The 18,330-nt window shown below is 28.5% G+C and overlaps 3 protein-coding genes across 3 annotated transcripts in view; 1 reads left to right on the forward strand and 2 right to left on the reverse strand.

Annotated features, from left to right (window-relative positions):
• The window catches only part of LOC106692425 (odorant receptor 85b), a 259,507-nt gene extending 258,265 nt beyond the window's left edge, over positions 1-1,242 (reverse strand). Inside the window, exon 1 of the mRNA XM_067052112.1 lies at positions 1,153-1,242. The gene's annotated coding sequence lies outside the window, so the exon portion shown is untranslated. The remainder of the gene's footprint in view (positions 1-1,152) is intronic.
• Positions 1,198-3,600, forward strand: Naa35 (N-alpha-acetyltransferase 35). The gene has a single exon (XM_014438372.3). It carries the CDS (start codon positions 1,391-1,393, stop codon positions 3,515-3,517), a length of 2,127 nt encoding a protein of 708 aa, XP_014293858.1. The 5' UTR covers positions 1,198-1,390; the 3' UTR covers positions 3,518-3,600.
• Positions 3,601-12,556: 8,956 nt separating this feature from the next.
• Sos (Son of sevenless) overlaps positions 12,557-18,330 on the reverse strand; it is a 30,466-nt gene continuing 24,692 nt past the window's right edge. The window contains exons 22-25 of the mRNA XM_014438357.2: positions 16,423-16,539; positions 15,929-16,136; positions 14,351-14,542; positions 12,557-12,914 (exon numbers count right to left, since the gene is read on the reverse strand). Of these exons, the coding sequence (XP_014293843.1) occupies positions 12,709-12,914; positions 14,351-14,542; positions 15,929-16,136; positions 16,423-16,539 (723 nt within the window). The 3' untranslated portion in view covers positions 12,557-12,708. The remainder of the gene's footprint in view (positions 12,915-14,350; positions 14,543-15,928; positions 16,137-16,422; positions 16,540-18,330) is intronic.

The following is an 18,330-nucleotide window of genomic DNA, read 5'->3' on the forward strand; positions in this document are numbered from 1 at the left end:
TTGTAACTTTTTTAGCCCTAACGAAGCCCTGCAACGTGGGGCGAAACGTTGGCTCAATAAAAATAGTATAATTATTTACTATTTGAGTTTTTTTTTACTGCACCCGGACCATATTCCATTTAACAAATTTATTATCTTTTAAACTCATTCCAATAAAATTATAAATATTAATATTAACTCTTTAATAAGAAATGAGAGGAGAAACAATAATGTTAAGAATTATTTTTATTGATGAATGTAAAAGAATTGTCTTAATATATTAATTCTTATAAAACTAATTCTTCCTTTTTATTACAAAAATTTAAATATTAATTATACAATATTCCAAAATAATAATACCAGATATGTATTCATGTAATATGAAATGATTTTCTAATATATAATAAATAAATTATGAAAATATTGATGAAACCTGACTATTGAGGGACCCACCATTGAATCTGGTAGTAGTATTAAAAAAATCATTTCAATGAAAGATAAATAAAAAATATTGATTCAAAAAGAAGAAAAGAACCATGAAATATAGAAGATCGATACAAACCATAATATAATAATATTTATTCAGCAATGCAAAATTATTTTGGTAAATTAACTTTTACTAATTAGTTCCTGAGAAAATGGAGCCAGGTATGCCACCCTGCATGGCTGAATTTCATTAGGCAACTTGAACCCTTAACTAAAATAGTTGCAATTTTTTTTACGTGTAAAATTTTTAAAACATTATCTAATTGTTTTCCAAATTAAATATGTATTGCAGAATATTTTAATAAATACTATTAGTTAGTATTTATTAAAATAATTTACTACGCATTTTCTGTTAAATTTTATAAAATTTAACAGAAAATGCGTAGTAAATTATTTTAATAAATACTATTAGTTAGTATTTATTAAAATAATTTACTACGCATTTTCTGTTAAATTTTATAAAATTTAACAGAAAATGCGTAGTAAATTATTTTAATAAATACTATTATTATTTATGAGTTAAAATTATATAACTCATATTTGGATTAAATAATTTTAGTTTGATAACCGCTTCAAAAAATTATCAAACATTAATCAATAACATGATATATGTAATTTTCATAATTTATAATATCATAATTTCCATTATCTTATCAAGGCTACCGTGATGTTTCTAATGATTATTACCTTCATTGTGGTTATAATGAAGAATATTTTTATGTATTGTTAGACCGGTTGATTATTTAAGTTTTCGTCTCTTTATTTTAACTGTTTGAAACCCATTGTTCTTCCAAATTAATAATAAGTTTACACGTCGATTAAATCTTTTTACAGTGTTGCTGTTAAAATAATCACTCTGTTTTGTTTTTTATTGTTTTAGCCATTTTTTCATTCGAAACGATTTGTGGTTTTAAAGTTATTAAAAATGCACATGACTGATGTTCGAAACCTCAGTCCTACTTTAAGTACAGCATTTGTTCCAGATGTTTGCTACAATTGGGTTAATATAACTGATGAATTCTTTAAAAACATAAAGGAATTACAACTTGGGGAATTACTTCATGATGATTTGTTTGGCTTATTTGAAGCTATGTCAGCCATAGAAATGATGGACCCAAAAATGGATGCTGGAATGCTTTGTAACAGAGGTAATAAAGCTCCTTTAACTCTCACTCAGGCTATTGAGAAAAATATTCTTCAAGTGGAAGATATACCATACGGTGATCAAATAGCGATAATCGATACAACTTGGGCATGTATAGTTTCTTGGCTAGATGGACATTCACTAGTTCAAACTGTGTTTACAAATCTGTATCTTCACAATCCTCATGTAATTCAAGATAGACCATTAAAATCTTTTTGTATTGCAGTTTACAAATTGATAGATATAATCAAGGAATTTGTTAGCAGGGGATTGGTATTTGAAGAAGAAGACTTTCAGCCCATGGGATATGGTTATAGATTAAATCCAGATGTTTCTGAAATAAGAACATTAGGAATGTTGAAAGAAGTCGAAGAAGAATTAAATAGAAAGAGACGAACTAATTTTGTTGATGTTGACGCTGACTTTGTTTCTGCCTTGACTGTGCGTATAAGGTTTACTAGATTGTTGTTACAAGCATTCATGGGGCTGAGTAAGAAAGATATAAATCCTAACATTGTGTTAGAAAGCACCAAATTGCTTATAACTTGTTCCGACTCGATAGCTTTTATTATTACTTCTGTTAACAAAGGTTCTCCACCAGCGTATATATCAGAAGTTCATGGACCCGTCACAATTGGTTTTGATCCTCTTGTTAATCAAAGACTATTACCGCCAACATTTCCTCGTTATACTCACATTAAATCACCTGTTGAATCATACAGAAGGCTTGATGATTTATTGTGTAGACTACGTCAAATAACCAAAATAGTATCCTACACATCTTTTCATTTAGCATTAGAATTAATGTTGGAAGTTAGCAGCTCGAAGCCTTGTATTGTGACTCGAAGTGTTATGCAATTGCTGTATTTGCCTCAATGTAGTAGAGCAGGTGACACTATAAATTGTATTGATGCAATTAGAGATGCTGCCAGAGCTTTTATTTCACCTCCTGTCTTGATGCCTAGATCACAGTTGTTAAATAATCCCCAGGTAAAAGACTTTTTGGAGTGCTTTTTAGGCCATTGTGTTAGACCATTCAGCAACTTAATCCAGTTGTGTGGACACAATCGTGCAAGGCAGAGAGATAAATTAGCTCATTTGCTTGAAGATTTTGCTAATTTGCAGGATGAAGCTGAACGCGTTGATGCATATTTACACAGTCTATCAAAGAAATGTGAAAATGTTAGGCCCCATCTCGCTTGCTTTGGTACTTGGGTCTTGTACCATACTCTTCGTGTCATGATAATGTTCTTACTTTCTGGGTTTGAATTAGAGTTGTATAGTACCCATGAATATCACTATATTTTTTGGTACCTTTATGAATTTCTTTATGGATGGTTAGTATCATCTCTTTCAAGAGCGGATGCTTTTCTTTCAGAACAAGAGATCTTGAATGAGCAGAATAAAACCAAGAGGAGGTGTAAGTCGAAATTAAAAAAGAAGGCAAGACCATATGCAAAGGAAATTACAATTAATCAAGCATTACAAAATATGTGCGGTGGATATTATAAAGCAATGGTAGGTTTTCGTAAAGATGGAAAATTAGTATTACCACATCCTGAATTTGATTGTGAAAAAGTACGATATGAGCATAGATTTTCACCATTTATTAACGTCCTCTTGACACCACCACCTGTTCAGTACAGTGAATTCAAGGAAATGACTGATAGCTTAGAACATTCAAATAGTCAAAGCTTATATTTGGCTGGATGTAAACATTTTCATCAAGCTAGGACGCTTTTGGAATCTATACACAATCCTGATCAAGAGATAACGGAATTGATTCGTATTTCCAAAACTAACTTTGTTGTGTTGAAATTGCTAGCAACTCATAAACTTGATTCTTCCTCTCCATTAGATTTTGATTTTTCTGCTCATCACCATTTTCCTATTATGAAGATTTGCTAAGTGTTAATTTGATAGTATCGATTTTAGAAAATATGATGGTTCTATGACAGTTTGTAAATAATAAATTGGGTATTGGCAGTGTATATATATTTATGAAGAAAATGCTTGTAAATATGTTGATTTAATATTTTAATTTATTATTGCAACACAATTGATGGTTGAATTATTTTAAAGAAAGCATTAAATTTTAAATTACAAATGAAATTTTACTCATACAGTTTGTGGTGACAGACCATGTGTTGGTATATTGTGATGTATAAATTAGCATTGATATACTCTTTTACTGTAACTTTGATGTTTATTAATTTATATTCAATGTAAATATTTTTAATGTTGAAGTAATGTAAAGTATGTATATTTTTTTTATTTATGAAATATTTTAATAGTGATTTAATATAATTTGCTTATTATAATAAACAAGTTGTTTTATTTATTATGATTTTCCTCTCATTTTTAAGTGAGGCGATAAGACTTTACACTTAATTGGTTGGAGAAAGTTGCCCAATGTGTGATATATGGTTTCTTATTAAGCTTTCTTTTGTTTAGAAATAAACATAGCTGTCTTTCTGTAAAACTGAAGATAAAGGGTACAATTGTTATTGAAACATGTTGTATATTCTCACCCTGTAGGTACTTGATTTAAGTTAAAAAAATAGTTTCCTTTACTATATTTGCCAGATACTTGGGTCCTCAAGGTGCCAGTGCCATATGCTCATAATCATTTTTTTAATTTTTAATGTTGCATAGATCATTACAATATATTTTTTACAGCATACAGTGTTATATCACATGCCATAGTATACTAAACAATGAAAAATTAATTAACATACCCTAATATATGGGATGGCTTAAGAATAATGACCGACCCTACCCTGTACAACTTCATCATGTATAGTGTTTTGTGTTTTGGTCCCAAGACCACATTGTCTAAAACACCAACCAAATATATTTATATATATAGGGTAATCAACGCTTCCTATGATGGAATATCCGAGGCCTATTTTTATCACTAAAGTAAAAGTAATAGTTAAATTAAAATCCTTTTAATGAAATATTACATACATTTTATTTTTAATATTTTGTTCTTTCTTATAAGGTCTTTGTTGGTTTCATTTTAGATGAATAACTAATGAAAATAAGACAATGGCTGGAAACGTATTTTTACACATAGCAACGTTATGTCCTTAATGTAATACTTGTATTGATAGCACTTAATTTATCAACAAATTTTCTGTTATCTATTAAATAAAGGGCTTATTAAATTTAAATATATTAATAAATTATGTGAAAAAAATATAATTTAATCTGTTTTGTATTTATGCATTGCATTTAAATAAATATTTATACATTACATGTAATTTATGTATATTTTTTGGTATAATTTGTTTTTATTTCATTTTATACCACATTATCCTGGTCCCTAGTTTAAGTTAGGCCCAGCACACATAATATGATATATCTGTCAAGTAAACCTTCACTGGTTATAAATTCAAAATTACATTTCTTTATTAAAAGGTTTCATAGACTCCGAGGAGATTATTAACATGGAATAAATAAATAAAGGAAATAAGGACAAAGGTTGATCAGGTAAGTAGAAGACATCAGTGGATGAAGGTGCTATGCTGTAAATGTTTGAATCTGAGAAAAACTGAATTTAGTTTATTTACAGTTTTAGACTGGAAAAGTAATAACTACCACAATTTAAGATTTAGAAAAATTAATTAAGGTGCTATGGGAAAAAGTATTAAAATATTCTCAAAAGTAAAAATCTCTATTTTTACTTTCACTTGTTAATGTATGTAATATATAGTAAGGGGAATTAGTGAGATTGTGTAAAATTTCAAAAACAAATTTTTTTACATACATACACGTTTCGAGGTACCATGAGTCCAAATCTTGCAAAATGTGTCTGAATAGCCTAGCTCAAAACAAAAATTTGTATGAAACTGAAAGTTTTTTTTTCTTTTTCTTACCTCATTTATTATAAATAACAATATTAATATATACCTAAGTATACACAAACATAACTGGTGCCCTTCCTTTGCCATATGGCATTATAAGGGGTTGGGATGGGTCCGCTGAAGGCGGGGGTTACAATATTGGCCCAGGAGCCGCTCCACTGGGGGATAAAAGGTGAGATAGGTTAAGATGACTTCAGGCTGCAGAGCCTGAAGCCCTTCCCTCGGCGAGGACGTCGAACAAGGGGACAGTGCTTTGCCACCTCCCGGGTCTGAAACTGAAAGTACATATAAAGGGCAAATATATGCCTGAGATGTAGCAGCAACTTTTCCGTAAAAATCGACCAACCATTAGTTCTACTTGGGATAATGGTTTATGTGCCATATTTTCAGAAATGTATTCAAAAAAGCCTAAATCGATTTTGATTAAACTTGGTAAATCAATGTACAATTAAATGTTCTTTAATATCGGATAGGCTTTATCCTCATTTAAATAGTCCATCAGGGACAAATATTCTTATTTAGTACCCTGTTTTGATCATTTGAAATAAATAATCACTTCTTATTGTTAGCAATAATAAATAATGGGTAAATACAGAATATTAAGGAATTAGATGAATAACTAAAAGAAGTAAAAAAGAAAAATAGAGATAAGGAGTTCGATCCAAAATAAGCCGAGACTGCCCAGTCCCTTAACACGTTTGCAGCTTTGTTAACTATTGTATTCTTGGCAGCAGCAACAAAGTTATTATTCGTTATTTCTACCTTTAAATATCTATTTTTATAGCAACAGAGAAATATAAGTTTTTTATTTTAAAAAAATAATAAAGTTGCAAAATATCTACTTTTATATAGAGGTTAAATACAGAATGTTTAAGGATCTTTTAAAGTTTGTTATTTGATTAAAAAGTAACTATCACTCATTATTGGTAATAATGAGCAATGGATAAATATGAAACAATTAGATAATTAACTAAAGAGGAATATAAATGTTCTCCTACTTCTATAGTTGCTATGCCAATAGTCAAATTTTACTTTCTTTTGTTTACATATGAAAGATTTTTTCATCTTAAATAATAAAGAAATAGTTGTTTTAATACATACCAGACTAATTTCATCACTAAGTGAAAGTTGTGTGATGCACGCACTGAACCAGATTTTGTCTAAAATGTTATATAACACAAATTCATCCACTTGTCTTCAATCATAAATAATATTATAAATCTGAGACACCAGCTTGATTATAAACACTTAAGTGAGAAAAATTTTCAATAAATCAATTCAAACAGTACTTTCCAATTGAAAATTAATAAGGTAAAGGATTAAATAAATTAGACAAAATTTTACACATTAATATATTTATTTGTATAGTCTTTAACATAACTGGAATTAACCAAAACGGACAAAAGCACGAAGACCAGCCAGGGCCTTTATCTCTAATAAAGTATATATATAAAAATATACCAATTTAATTACATGTGTGTATATCAGTATATATATAATTTATGCGTATGACATAAAAATCCTTTTTCTTGTCCGAACCTAACATTATGTCTTCTAAATATTAATTCTAAATACAATAAAACATTTTATATTACTCTTCCTACCTATCACAGACATAAAACACAACACCTATGAATTTGAGTGTTGTTAGGGGTAACATTTGGCATTAGCTCACTTGCCTTAGAGGTACAATACAAAAAAAATTATAATAAAACTAATAATAAAATAAAACTTTCGATATCACTTCAAAAGTCGTAATAAAATTTTAAAACTTGGTCAGGATAAAATAATATTGTAGTCAGGTGGATGATTCTCAAAGAAATAGTCAATTAGTTTACATGACATTCAAAATAGATTTTATATACAAATCAAATTATAAAATAAATAAAATTACAATGGAAACATTCAATGCAACTTAATTCTATAGTTGCCCCAAGCATAAATAACATTGAACTCCCGGCAACATATAACCAGGTACGTACCCACATAAGAAATTACAGCACAAAAAAAGAAAAATTAATTTTTAACAGTTCCAAATTCTTTCGAGGATAAGACATCATAGTAACAGATTCTAAAATCCGTATGCCTTCTTGATAAAAAAAAGTGTATTTTTTCATCACCTATATATAAAAGATATCGATCATATACATATATATTTATACATGCAACATTCAATAATAATAACATACTCTTATCATATAATCAAAATAAAATATATAATAGTCCACTATATATGTATACATAAAAGATATATGGCAAAACTATAAATGGTAAACGGCCGCTGACAAACAAGATAGGACCGAAACCAAGCACTCATGTGTCCTGCACAGAGTAAAATTCTTTATTAATTAAAGCATAAAATAAGCGATATACTGACAGTTCACTATAGCGGTTACTGCGCTTACATTTATTTATTTAGGAATATTTTATTAGGGCATGAACCTAGAGTAGATTTCTCAAAGTTACAATTTTTACTTTATATATGTATATAGTAAACTTACATAAATTCAACAACTTAAATCTATATATGTTTACTATAAAAAATAGTATAATTGTATTAACCAAAATATTTACACCAACAATTGCGATGAAAATTATTATTTACTATACAACACCCATTTTGTTTTGTATTTTGCAACTGGATTAATAAAAGCATTTACAACAAGTAACACATTTGTAATCTCAATTTACTATCCTACATAACAGTTTGATCATCAAAGAGCAATCTATAGCTATTTAGGACGAATTTAGAAAGCACAGCCTATTTCATAGGGTCAAAACATGGCTAACGAGGAAAAAAAAAATTACAAAATGAACTAGACATCTGTAAACATTGAACAATAAACGGAGTTTCTATTCAATTTTTTCCAGAACATCTTTTAATTTAGAACAAAGTTTGTAATTCTGTGATAGACCACATAAAATGTTTCTTAAGATGATACACCAAATCTGTGACTTGAAATAAACGAGTGGAGAAATGCTACAAATGAAACAAAAGGAAAATAAATCTTTTAGCCAATAAGACTCAGAACATTGAAAACAAGTAATTTAGTTTAGAGAAAGCATAGCTATAAAAACATAACAAATGAATTTATATTAAATTTAATTGCCTGAATAAATTTTCATTAAAATATTTTAAACACCATTTTTAATTGTGAGTAATTTTTACTTAGGGGGAAAACACATACAGAGAAGTCTCCACTGACAGCACCAACTGTCACCAGATATTTCATTAGTACAATCCTTTATATTGTTAAACCAACTTAAAGATAATTGTACTCAAACGGACAATCTTATTTATAAAAATATTAACAAATTATACTTCTGACTTTTTCAACAAATAAAACAAAACCAGAAACATGTTTAAGATTATGGAGGAAGGACTACTTTTAAAAACTGAAATTCATTTTTGATTGAAAATTAGGACTTGAAAGGTTTTTAAAAGTGCATTTAATTTAAAAATGTAAAAAAAAAATATTTGAAAGAAATATATTTTTTAATTGTTGGTAAGATATTATCCCAGAAGAAAATAAATTAGGCAGGAAGATTATCAGCTTTGGGGGAGATTTTACTAAGTCGAAATAAAAGATTTGATATTAAAATAACAAAGGCTACAGTAGTCTATTAAAAATGAAAGTTTCATCTTCATGTTTCATAAGAGTGCAAAAGAAGAAAATTTCCCAGCATGTTACAGAACTCTTAACCAAGAAAAGAAAAATTATAATGAAACTATAACTCTTAAAAATGTCGTAAATAAATAACTTAATGTTTTTGATTTTCTTTGCACTCATCTACTTTTGTACATAATGCAGGAACAAATAAGAAAAAAAGAGTAAAACATTGCCTAAATGAATCTAACATTTCCATTCAAAGGATTCCTTCTTTTGATTGTTTTCTACTCTTCCACAATATGCACAACCAATAAAATATTGCAATAAAAAAGTCACAAAGAGGTATTTAAAGTGAAAAAATATGATTAAATGCTTTTTGTATTTTTTTAAAATGAATAAACTAAAATTTCCATTGTAATAAGAATAAACCAAAGCTAAAGTTGAATATATAGCTCTTTCCAGAGCACTATTGAGGTAGCAATTTATATGGAACTAATGTTACACTACTCAGCGCTTGTATTTAGGCTTAAGCTAGCTAATTATTTGTGTTGGTGGTTATTTTTCTCTAACAAGCACACAATTAGATCCCTGAATAGATAACTATTAAACCTTATTACGATGGTCCCTAACAAGCTAAGTGATTTCGCTGATTCATGCCTTGCTACGATAACAAATTATAAAAAAGTGTAAAAAACTTGAAGTTCTTCTTGGCACCTATATCACAATGTTGACAGATAAATATTGTTTACATTTGTTTCATCGTCTATTACAACATATATATATATAACACATACTACAAATTTATAAATTATCAACGTCGATAAAGTATTGATTATCACTCATTAGCGCAATCGTTGCAGAATTTAGTATGAGAAAATTCATAAATTTAAGTAATAGTAAATAAATTCAGTTATTGTTCTATTTTTGGGTTCTCCAAATAATTTATTTGTCGTGATGCATTAATTAAAAAAACCTTATTAACCATGTAGTAAAAAAAAAAAGCTCAATTTCTAAATTATATGGATATTTTTATTTATGAATGATTCGTAAACAATTATTGTATCGAATATAAGACAAACTATCATAGACTTTTTGAATCGTCTATAATCAAATTTTTGTCCTTTTCTTTTCAATACTTTTACAGATATAATCTGAAAAATAGAAAGTTTCGTCAAATGAAATAAACTTTATGATGCAATAATAAAGTTTATATATAATATATATAAACTCTGGCTTAAGCAATAATCCAAGTCAAAACTAAGTGACATGAAGCTTCATCATGTTCCTGGAAATACTTGCTTTGGACGTAGCATTTTGAATGAGAATCTCTAAATTTTTACAAATAATCCTATAATTCACAAATATATACTAATCAATCTTTTAAATTAATAATTGTTAGAATGAAGGAATCTTTTCTGAGAGGGCTTATAGGACAGTATTTAAAAAGTATAATCCAGAATAAAACATTCTAGCTGTCATAAAAAAGAACCACATGATTTTTCAAGAGTTCAAATGGAGTTAACCATTGAACTATTCCTCACTACGAATAATTTCCAACAGAACAAATAAATCGTGTCTTCAAAGTCATAACTTTCCTAAAACTCTAGATATGCTATTATTTTCAATAATGTATTTATGGTGATAATTTTCAAAATCAAAACAATTAGAAAAAACTTAATTTTTTTCCATATAAAATCAATGAACATCTAGCTAAAATTCAACAAGAGACCTAATAATTACCTTCAGCAGGTCACATTTTAAAAATATAGCTTCGAATAAATTCAGGCATAAAATAAAAGAGATCAGAACCTGAAATAATAATAAAAAAATGAAATCCCAAATTAAAGATGTGACAGAATGCCCTAACGTATGCATATATTTTTAATTTACAATACTACTAATATATCACATCTTAAGATAAATTTTTTACATAATAATCATTATTTTTGTTCATTTTTTTTTTATATATAATAAAATTCAAAAACCCCAATAAATGTATAACCAGGCTGTTTTGTGCATTAAGAAAATATGTTCCGAATGTTTAAAATAAAACAGAGTAACTTGATTACAAAATACATTGTTTTAAAACTAATTAATTAAACTAATAGCTCCAAATCACATTATTAACATAAAATTACACCAAAACATGAGTATTATAAATATCTTAAACTAAAAATGGAAATCAAGTCCCGCTAGGGCAGAAAAATAATATAAATTCAATTTAAAATCATATATACATACATTTAATCATTTGAGATACTGATTCTTAGTGAAAAAACTTTCAAAATGTTAGGTACATATGTATCTATCTAATATGTCAACTTGTCGGCCCATAATATAAAATGAACTTTTACAATCTAAAGTTTCAAAACCCATAGAAAATAAAATCAAATAATATGATAATTCAAATTTAGTTACATTGATCAAGGTGATTTAATTCTGATCCTAAAAAGATGAATGGATTAAAAAACAATAAATATTGTTTCATTGTAAAAATGAATTATTACTATCCTGAAATTTTTTTAAAACAAAATTGAATAAATTATAATAATCAAAACAATGAAAATATACATAAAAACTGATATATTATAATTCATTGAAGATTCTTATCTCGCAGGGTAAACAAAAATCTTACAATTTTTTATGAGATGTTATTGTCCTCAGATGTATTTTTTTCTTCTTAATTTCAGCATTACAATGAAAAAAAAACCTATTTTGTATTAGATATGTGTTAGTTAAACTTCATAATTAAAGGTGCTTTTATAAACTTAAATTTCTCAATAGTTAGAACATTCTTCAATTCGATTAGCCAACGCTTTAAAAAAAAATTAAAACATTAATCAAATTATATTAAAAATAGCTATAACTTATATTTCAAACATTTTTTACTGAAGGCTAATTTTTTCTTGAGCTTGGTAACAAGTAAATGTAATTTACTGGATCTTGTAAAAATATATTTTAAAAAAATGTCTACCAATTTTGTATGAATCTATTTCAATAAAACACAATATTTATTAATTCTCATTTTAAAAATTCGATAATGAACCTGTATCTCAAATTGTATTTTAAGTTCGATAATAAGCAAACAAATTTAATATAATATAACATCTTTAGATTCAGTAGAAGAAAATAAAAATGTAGTATATCGCAATATAATTAATACAGTCAGCCTTGAACCAATTTATAAAGGGTCATAAGACCTCTAATTGGTTTTAATAACTTTAACCAAAAATAGTTATAATTTGTGCTCTTCCTAATTGTCATACGATTCATGTTTTCTGATTTCAAAACACATAATGTTTATACATCAACATCACAAGAATTATTTCAAACTATAAAATAATTTCTAATCACTATTATCCATTCCACAGCTTCAGATACGAAAAATATCAGGAGGGCCTTTGTTGGACTGATGTGATAATCTAGAAACAAAATCATTAACTAACTACAAATCCACCTAGTGAATCTAATTCAAATGTGAATGGGTCGATCAGATAGATGTCCACAGTTTCACGATACCTAAATTAATCATCAAGCAGTCAACAAAGAACTGGAGATGCTTATCAATAAACGGAAATAAATAAAAAATATTTCGTATTGATAAAACAAAATCGCCTGGCTAAGTTGCATTGTGATTGAACTGAAGCTGCGATTCCCTGTGGAAAGTGAATAACGGCTTAGGGGGTAGTCTAGGAGTAGTTGCCTCATGAGGTTTGTGGTGCTGGAAGTCTTGAGATCTCATAGTGCTGCTGTGGCGCGGTAGGGTCCCACCCAGGGAGTGCGAGTGCGAGTGTGAACTAGAAATGGAACTCGTCCTTGAAACACCTGTAAAATAAATCATTTAGGATTATTAACTCCATGATGGGTGGAGTAATATCAATTTGTTGAAAATTCAAATCTCTTAAATATTTTAAGGGAAGATATGTAACCAGCAACTAATAGTTGGAAGCATTTTCTAACGAGCGGCACCCTAGTTATGAAAAACTCTTGCTTGAATGTGAAAAATAAAAATTAAGTTAGATAGATCAACGAGGAAATCTGTTAAATTAAGACACAAGATAATAAATTCATAATTTTAATATTTTTTCATATTATTTTTTAATTTTAAAAATATCGCTCTTATTGTTTAAGATGGGTTTTTTCTTTTAATATCTTAAGATGAGATATGTAACCAACAACCGACAGTTTGAAGCGTTTTTTAACAAGTGGCACTGCAGTAATGCCAAAAATATCTTGCTTGAATATGAAAATGAAAATTAATTAGATTGATTTGTGCTAAGGAACCAGATAAATATGCATCAGTAGTGAAAGATATTGTTTAAATAATGTTATGTTGTAAATTTTAATTTATAAGTATATATGACAATATTTAAAAAATAGATGCACTTGACAAAATGAGGTAAAATATATTATAAGGTTATAATTGTATAGACATAAAAAAAAAAAGTTGATTATGTTAAATTAATTTTTATAATTGTAGGTACATTATTACATGAATATGGAGTAAATCTGAAACATAGTATAATAAATATAAACTGAGATAATGTTCTAAATAGAAGTTTTGTTCAACTCAACATCTTAAAAAATAGAAACTAACAACTTCCAAGGAAAGAAAATCCAGGATAACTTCATAGTTTTGTTTGCTCTTATTGTTTATAATACATTAGAGTGCACTAGTACAAAAAATAATGCCAAATGTTATTTTTAAAAAAATTTAATAAATTAAGAAGGGGACACATTTCTATAGAAATTGAGCAATACTGAATTTATTTTGAAATGAGATGGCTCGGGATCACTTCCTACGAGTTAATCCAGAATAAAGCAAAATCAGAAGTCACTCATGACTCACTAGGTTTTTCTTCAGTTAACTCTAAAATGAGTGTTAGAATCAGAGCCTCTCTTATGCTTACTTCCTCACCCTTAATCCCTCAGAGCTCCCACTTAAATAATGAGGTTTTGGATCGGTGTAGAAATGCTTGGCTTTTTGACTTGCTTCTAAGAGCTGGTCTTTAGAAAGTACTAGACTGGTGGATTAACATTAAAATTTTTTGAATTAAAAATATAGTTTATATTATTCGGAATAAGGATTCCTAAAAGTCTAAATAAAATATGAAATGTTAATATTGAAATCTCTAAGTTATTTGGATATGAAATGATGTTTCAATTCTAATATGCTACTCTTAAGAATGAAATTTCATTTTGAACAACTGGATAAATTCATACATTTCTGTAAGTTAGTAAAAGATAAATTAATTGCTTACCGTGAAGTGAAGTTTCTGAAAGATGCCGCCTTGCTCTTGGTGGTAAAGGCGGAGGAGACAATTCCCGAGGAGGTAGACTAGGTGGGGTTGAATCTTGCCTTTTCCTGGCACGAGGAGGAAGTGGTGGAGCGTGCCCATGCACAATGGTGGACAGTCCACTATTTGATACACTACCGGGGCTCTGGCTCCCACCTGTTAGGAATAGTAATAATAACGCTCTATCTATATTCCTGGCAGGGTAAGAGAACACTAAATATAATTTTTAAAAAACTCATGAAAGGAATTGTGTCAGTGTTTATAGTTCTCACACCCTTTTTTAAATACACTAATATGATAAACGGAGGGAATAAATAATGTCATCATCCTTTCCAGCCTAGTATCTATAAAAAGGTTGAATTCCAATGTTTTTAAATGGTAATTATTTAAGTAAGCAAAACAAATATCTACAACTAGAGTTGTAAAGCTGAATACAGAATTTATGGTCACTCAGATGCTGCATATCATGCATGCAGTCTACCAATTTTAGTGATTGAAATTACTGAATTTATCAAGAGTTCCCAACTTGCAACATTATTACACATGTTTAATAATAAACCAATAACACCTTTAGAGCCCAGGTCTCACAGCCGCTGGCTTAACCACAGATTTTCATGATTTCAGTATTCTTGACAGGAAGAAGGCTCTGTTTGTGCTTTTTCTTCGTCCATCCTGTTCTATATCAATCAATTGATCATTTGTTGAAGTTAGAGTGAAGCCACGATATTTCAAACTGTCTATTTATAGCAATGATTTCCATTTGCACAGATTTTCAATCAAAAAGCTACTCTGAAATCGCCAAATAAGGCATGCCCATCTTGATCTTATTCCCATTGTTTCAAATAGAGTTAGGATTATTTTTTGTTCAATATATTTTTTTAATTTTCTTATATATCCTTTTATTATTTTTCTTGGATTTTTAAAACCGGTAAATAATTATTTATAATATAAACATTATGATACTAATAATACTTTTAAACTAATTCGCACTATACAGTTCTTTGTAAATAATTTGGTTTATTAAAACAGGTATTATTTAATTACCTCTATACAACTATAGCTCTCATTCTTTTAACCGCTAACATTAGATATCCCACTCTTTGAAAATTTAAGTAAGATATTAAAGTTTGATTAATAACAACTATCTGAACTTCTACCCCATACAAATTCTCGACACATTCTCAAATTTTCTAACTGATCTAACTGATAAAGACCCCGTATATGTGAATGCATTTATCAGAAATTAATTTAAATCCTTACTACCTCAATTCATATCAAATATAAACAAACCATAAATTAAAGAGAAAGAAACTGAAGCTTACTTTGAACTTTAATCAGAAGCAAAAATTTAATTTTTTTAGTTTTACTAATATTCCTAATTAGATTCATCATCAGGTTATTAATTATTACTTGATTGGAAACCATAAAAAGTATGAAAGGGGGTCACAATGTATACCTGAACATAGCAGACAATTTTTATTTATTTATTTTTTTTTTTATAGATATTTTTAATACTAGATGCAACTTAAAATGAATCCATACCACGTATCTGGATTTCAGCAAATACAGAGAAATCTGAAGATGAGCCATGATGATGCGGGGGCGTCGCAGCAGGGGTTCTCGGCGACTCTTCAGTATTCTCATGACCATGCGGTACCATAACTAAAGGCTGTGGCGGGCCATGTGATCTTGAGAGGGTCCTCGCCTTGATCCCAGGAGACTTCAAATTTAATTCAGGCCATTTTCTATGCTAATAATGAAAAATTAAATTAATTTTCCTGCATCACCACAATATGAGTAATGTATCATAAATTATAATATATTATTCAAATGGAAATTATGTAATAAATAACACCTTTACAAACTAATTTTAAATATTAAATCAATATTTTTATAATGAAACAAAGGCAGAATATTTGAGCCCCCATGGAACCCAAAACTTTAGTAAAACACTTTAAATCTGATGATAAGAGTACCCAATAACCATGATACTTTTTAGTAAAAATACAAAACTATTACAACACATTGCGACTTACAAATCTCTGTGGCTGCCTGCAATTCCTGGGTTCAATAGTTAGGGATTTATTGTACAGGTAGTTACTGATTTCAGCATCTTCCATTCCTTCAAATGGAGAAAGATTCTCAATAAACCGCTGAAAACAAATAAATAAAATAACATTATAACAAATAGATTTCAAAGAATCATTGTAAATATACACTTAAATAAAATCATAGTAAACTAATCAATTCAAATTAAGCATACCAAACTTAGAAGTATACCAGGTGTTTCAGATTCAAGTCTTAACTGAAAAGATGGATTTATTATCTCAAAACAAGAAAAAAATTCCATAAGATGGTATGCCTGTTAATTTTTAGTTTAGGAAATATTCTCATTGTTATGAATTATTAAGATTATATTAATTAAAATTAATATGGATTTCAACTACTATATTAATGAAATGTTAACATTCACTTCATATTAAATGATGTTTAAAGTGATTACGTTGAGCATTAAGACAGGTTTGGTATCTTTCTTCCATAGCAGCAGTGTTCAAACAGGACTGGATTTTTATGTTTGGGTGACATTAAACAAAAAGTCAATGGCTCTAGATCTTATCAAAGAAGGATAATTGAAACTTGCGAAACAATAACACATATCCAGCACCATTCGGCCACGGCTGCTGTGGAAAAAAGATGTCGAGCTTGTCTAAATGCTCAAAGTAATCCACCATGAAAAATATTTATCATGAATATTCATTATTTATTATAACCTAGATAATTAATAACAATAAAGATCTCAAAAGTTGAATACCTTCTAAACAAAGCATTAATGGACATACCTCCATAGGGAATTATTTTCTTGTCTTAATTCATATTTTCAGGACATTTAATCTTAAAGTATCCTGAATATCAATATTAATACGAATATGAATTCCTGTAATACTAAAGAAATTTTAAGTTGATAGTTCTCTAACAGGGAACATGTTTAAATATGAGAATTTAAGTATCCAGGGTCTACTTAAAGAAACAAAAGTCAGAAGGTGAATAATGCTTGTTATTTTTCATTTGCAAACAAAACCCCGTAGTTTACACCAGAAACCTGAATTTACAAAACTATGATCCTTCTAACTTTTCTTTATGGGTGTGAAACATTCCCGCTTATACAAAAAAAAAAACAAGTTCAAAGGTTATCGAAGATAAAGTAACAACTGAACTTTTGGTCTGAAGAGGGTGAGTCAGTTAGAGAATTTTGGAGGCTAAATTTATGGAATTGTGGAGCATGTACCCGGTAAATAAAATTAAAGGAAGGTTATCGTGGGAAGTTGAAACTAGTGGTATCAGCATTGAATTTTCTGGCTCACTATGTTTTTGAAATAAAACTTCTTCACCAACAATCTACAACTAAAGAAAAAAAAAATTATGCAGCAGTAAATTGACTTTGTGAGGCTAGGGAACGCTTGAGATGAAACGGAAATGGTAGGGACAACGTGTTTTGCATTTAGATTAATATATCTCAAAAACTAAAAATCGTAGCTAATTTTTTTTATTTTGTTTACCGGGTGCATGCTCCACAAGTCTGTTATTTAGCCTTCAAAATTCTCTAACTGACTCACCCTCTTCATACCAAAAGTTCCAGTAGTTACTTTATCTTCGATAACCTTTGAACTTGTTTTCCTTTTTAAATAAGCGGGAATGTTTCACACCCATAAAGAACGGTTAGAAGGATTATAGTTTTGTAAATTTAGGTTTCTGGAAAGTTGGTGTAAACTATGGGGTTTTACAATTGAAAAAGAACAAGTATTATTCACCTTCTGACTTTTGTTTCTTTAAGTAGACCCCAGATACCATATCAACATATACTAATAATATAAATGATTATATAAACCATAATTTCATGAATGAATAGTATAATTAAATATATATATAATTAAATATTTAGTTTC

Source organism: Halyomorpha halys, unplaced genomic scaffold, assembly GCF_000696795.3.
Source record: "Halyomorpha halys isolate HHAL.00 unplaced genomic scaffold, Hhal_1.1 Scaffold56.1, whole genome shotgun sequence".
Classification (NCBI taxonomy): domain Eukaryota; kingdom Metazoa; phylum Arthropoda; class Insecta; order Hemiptera; family Pentatomidae; genus Halyomorpha; species Halyomorpha halys.

What these genes read in the sequence shown, in the direction of transcription:
- Naa35 (XM_014438372.3), top strand. Translation starts at nt 1,391, where the DNA reads ATGCACATGACTGATGTTCGAAACCTCAGTCCTACTTTAAGTACAGCA.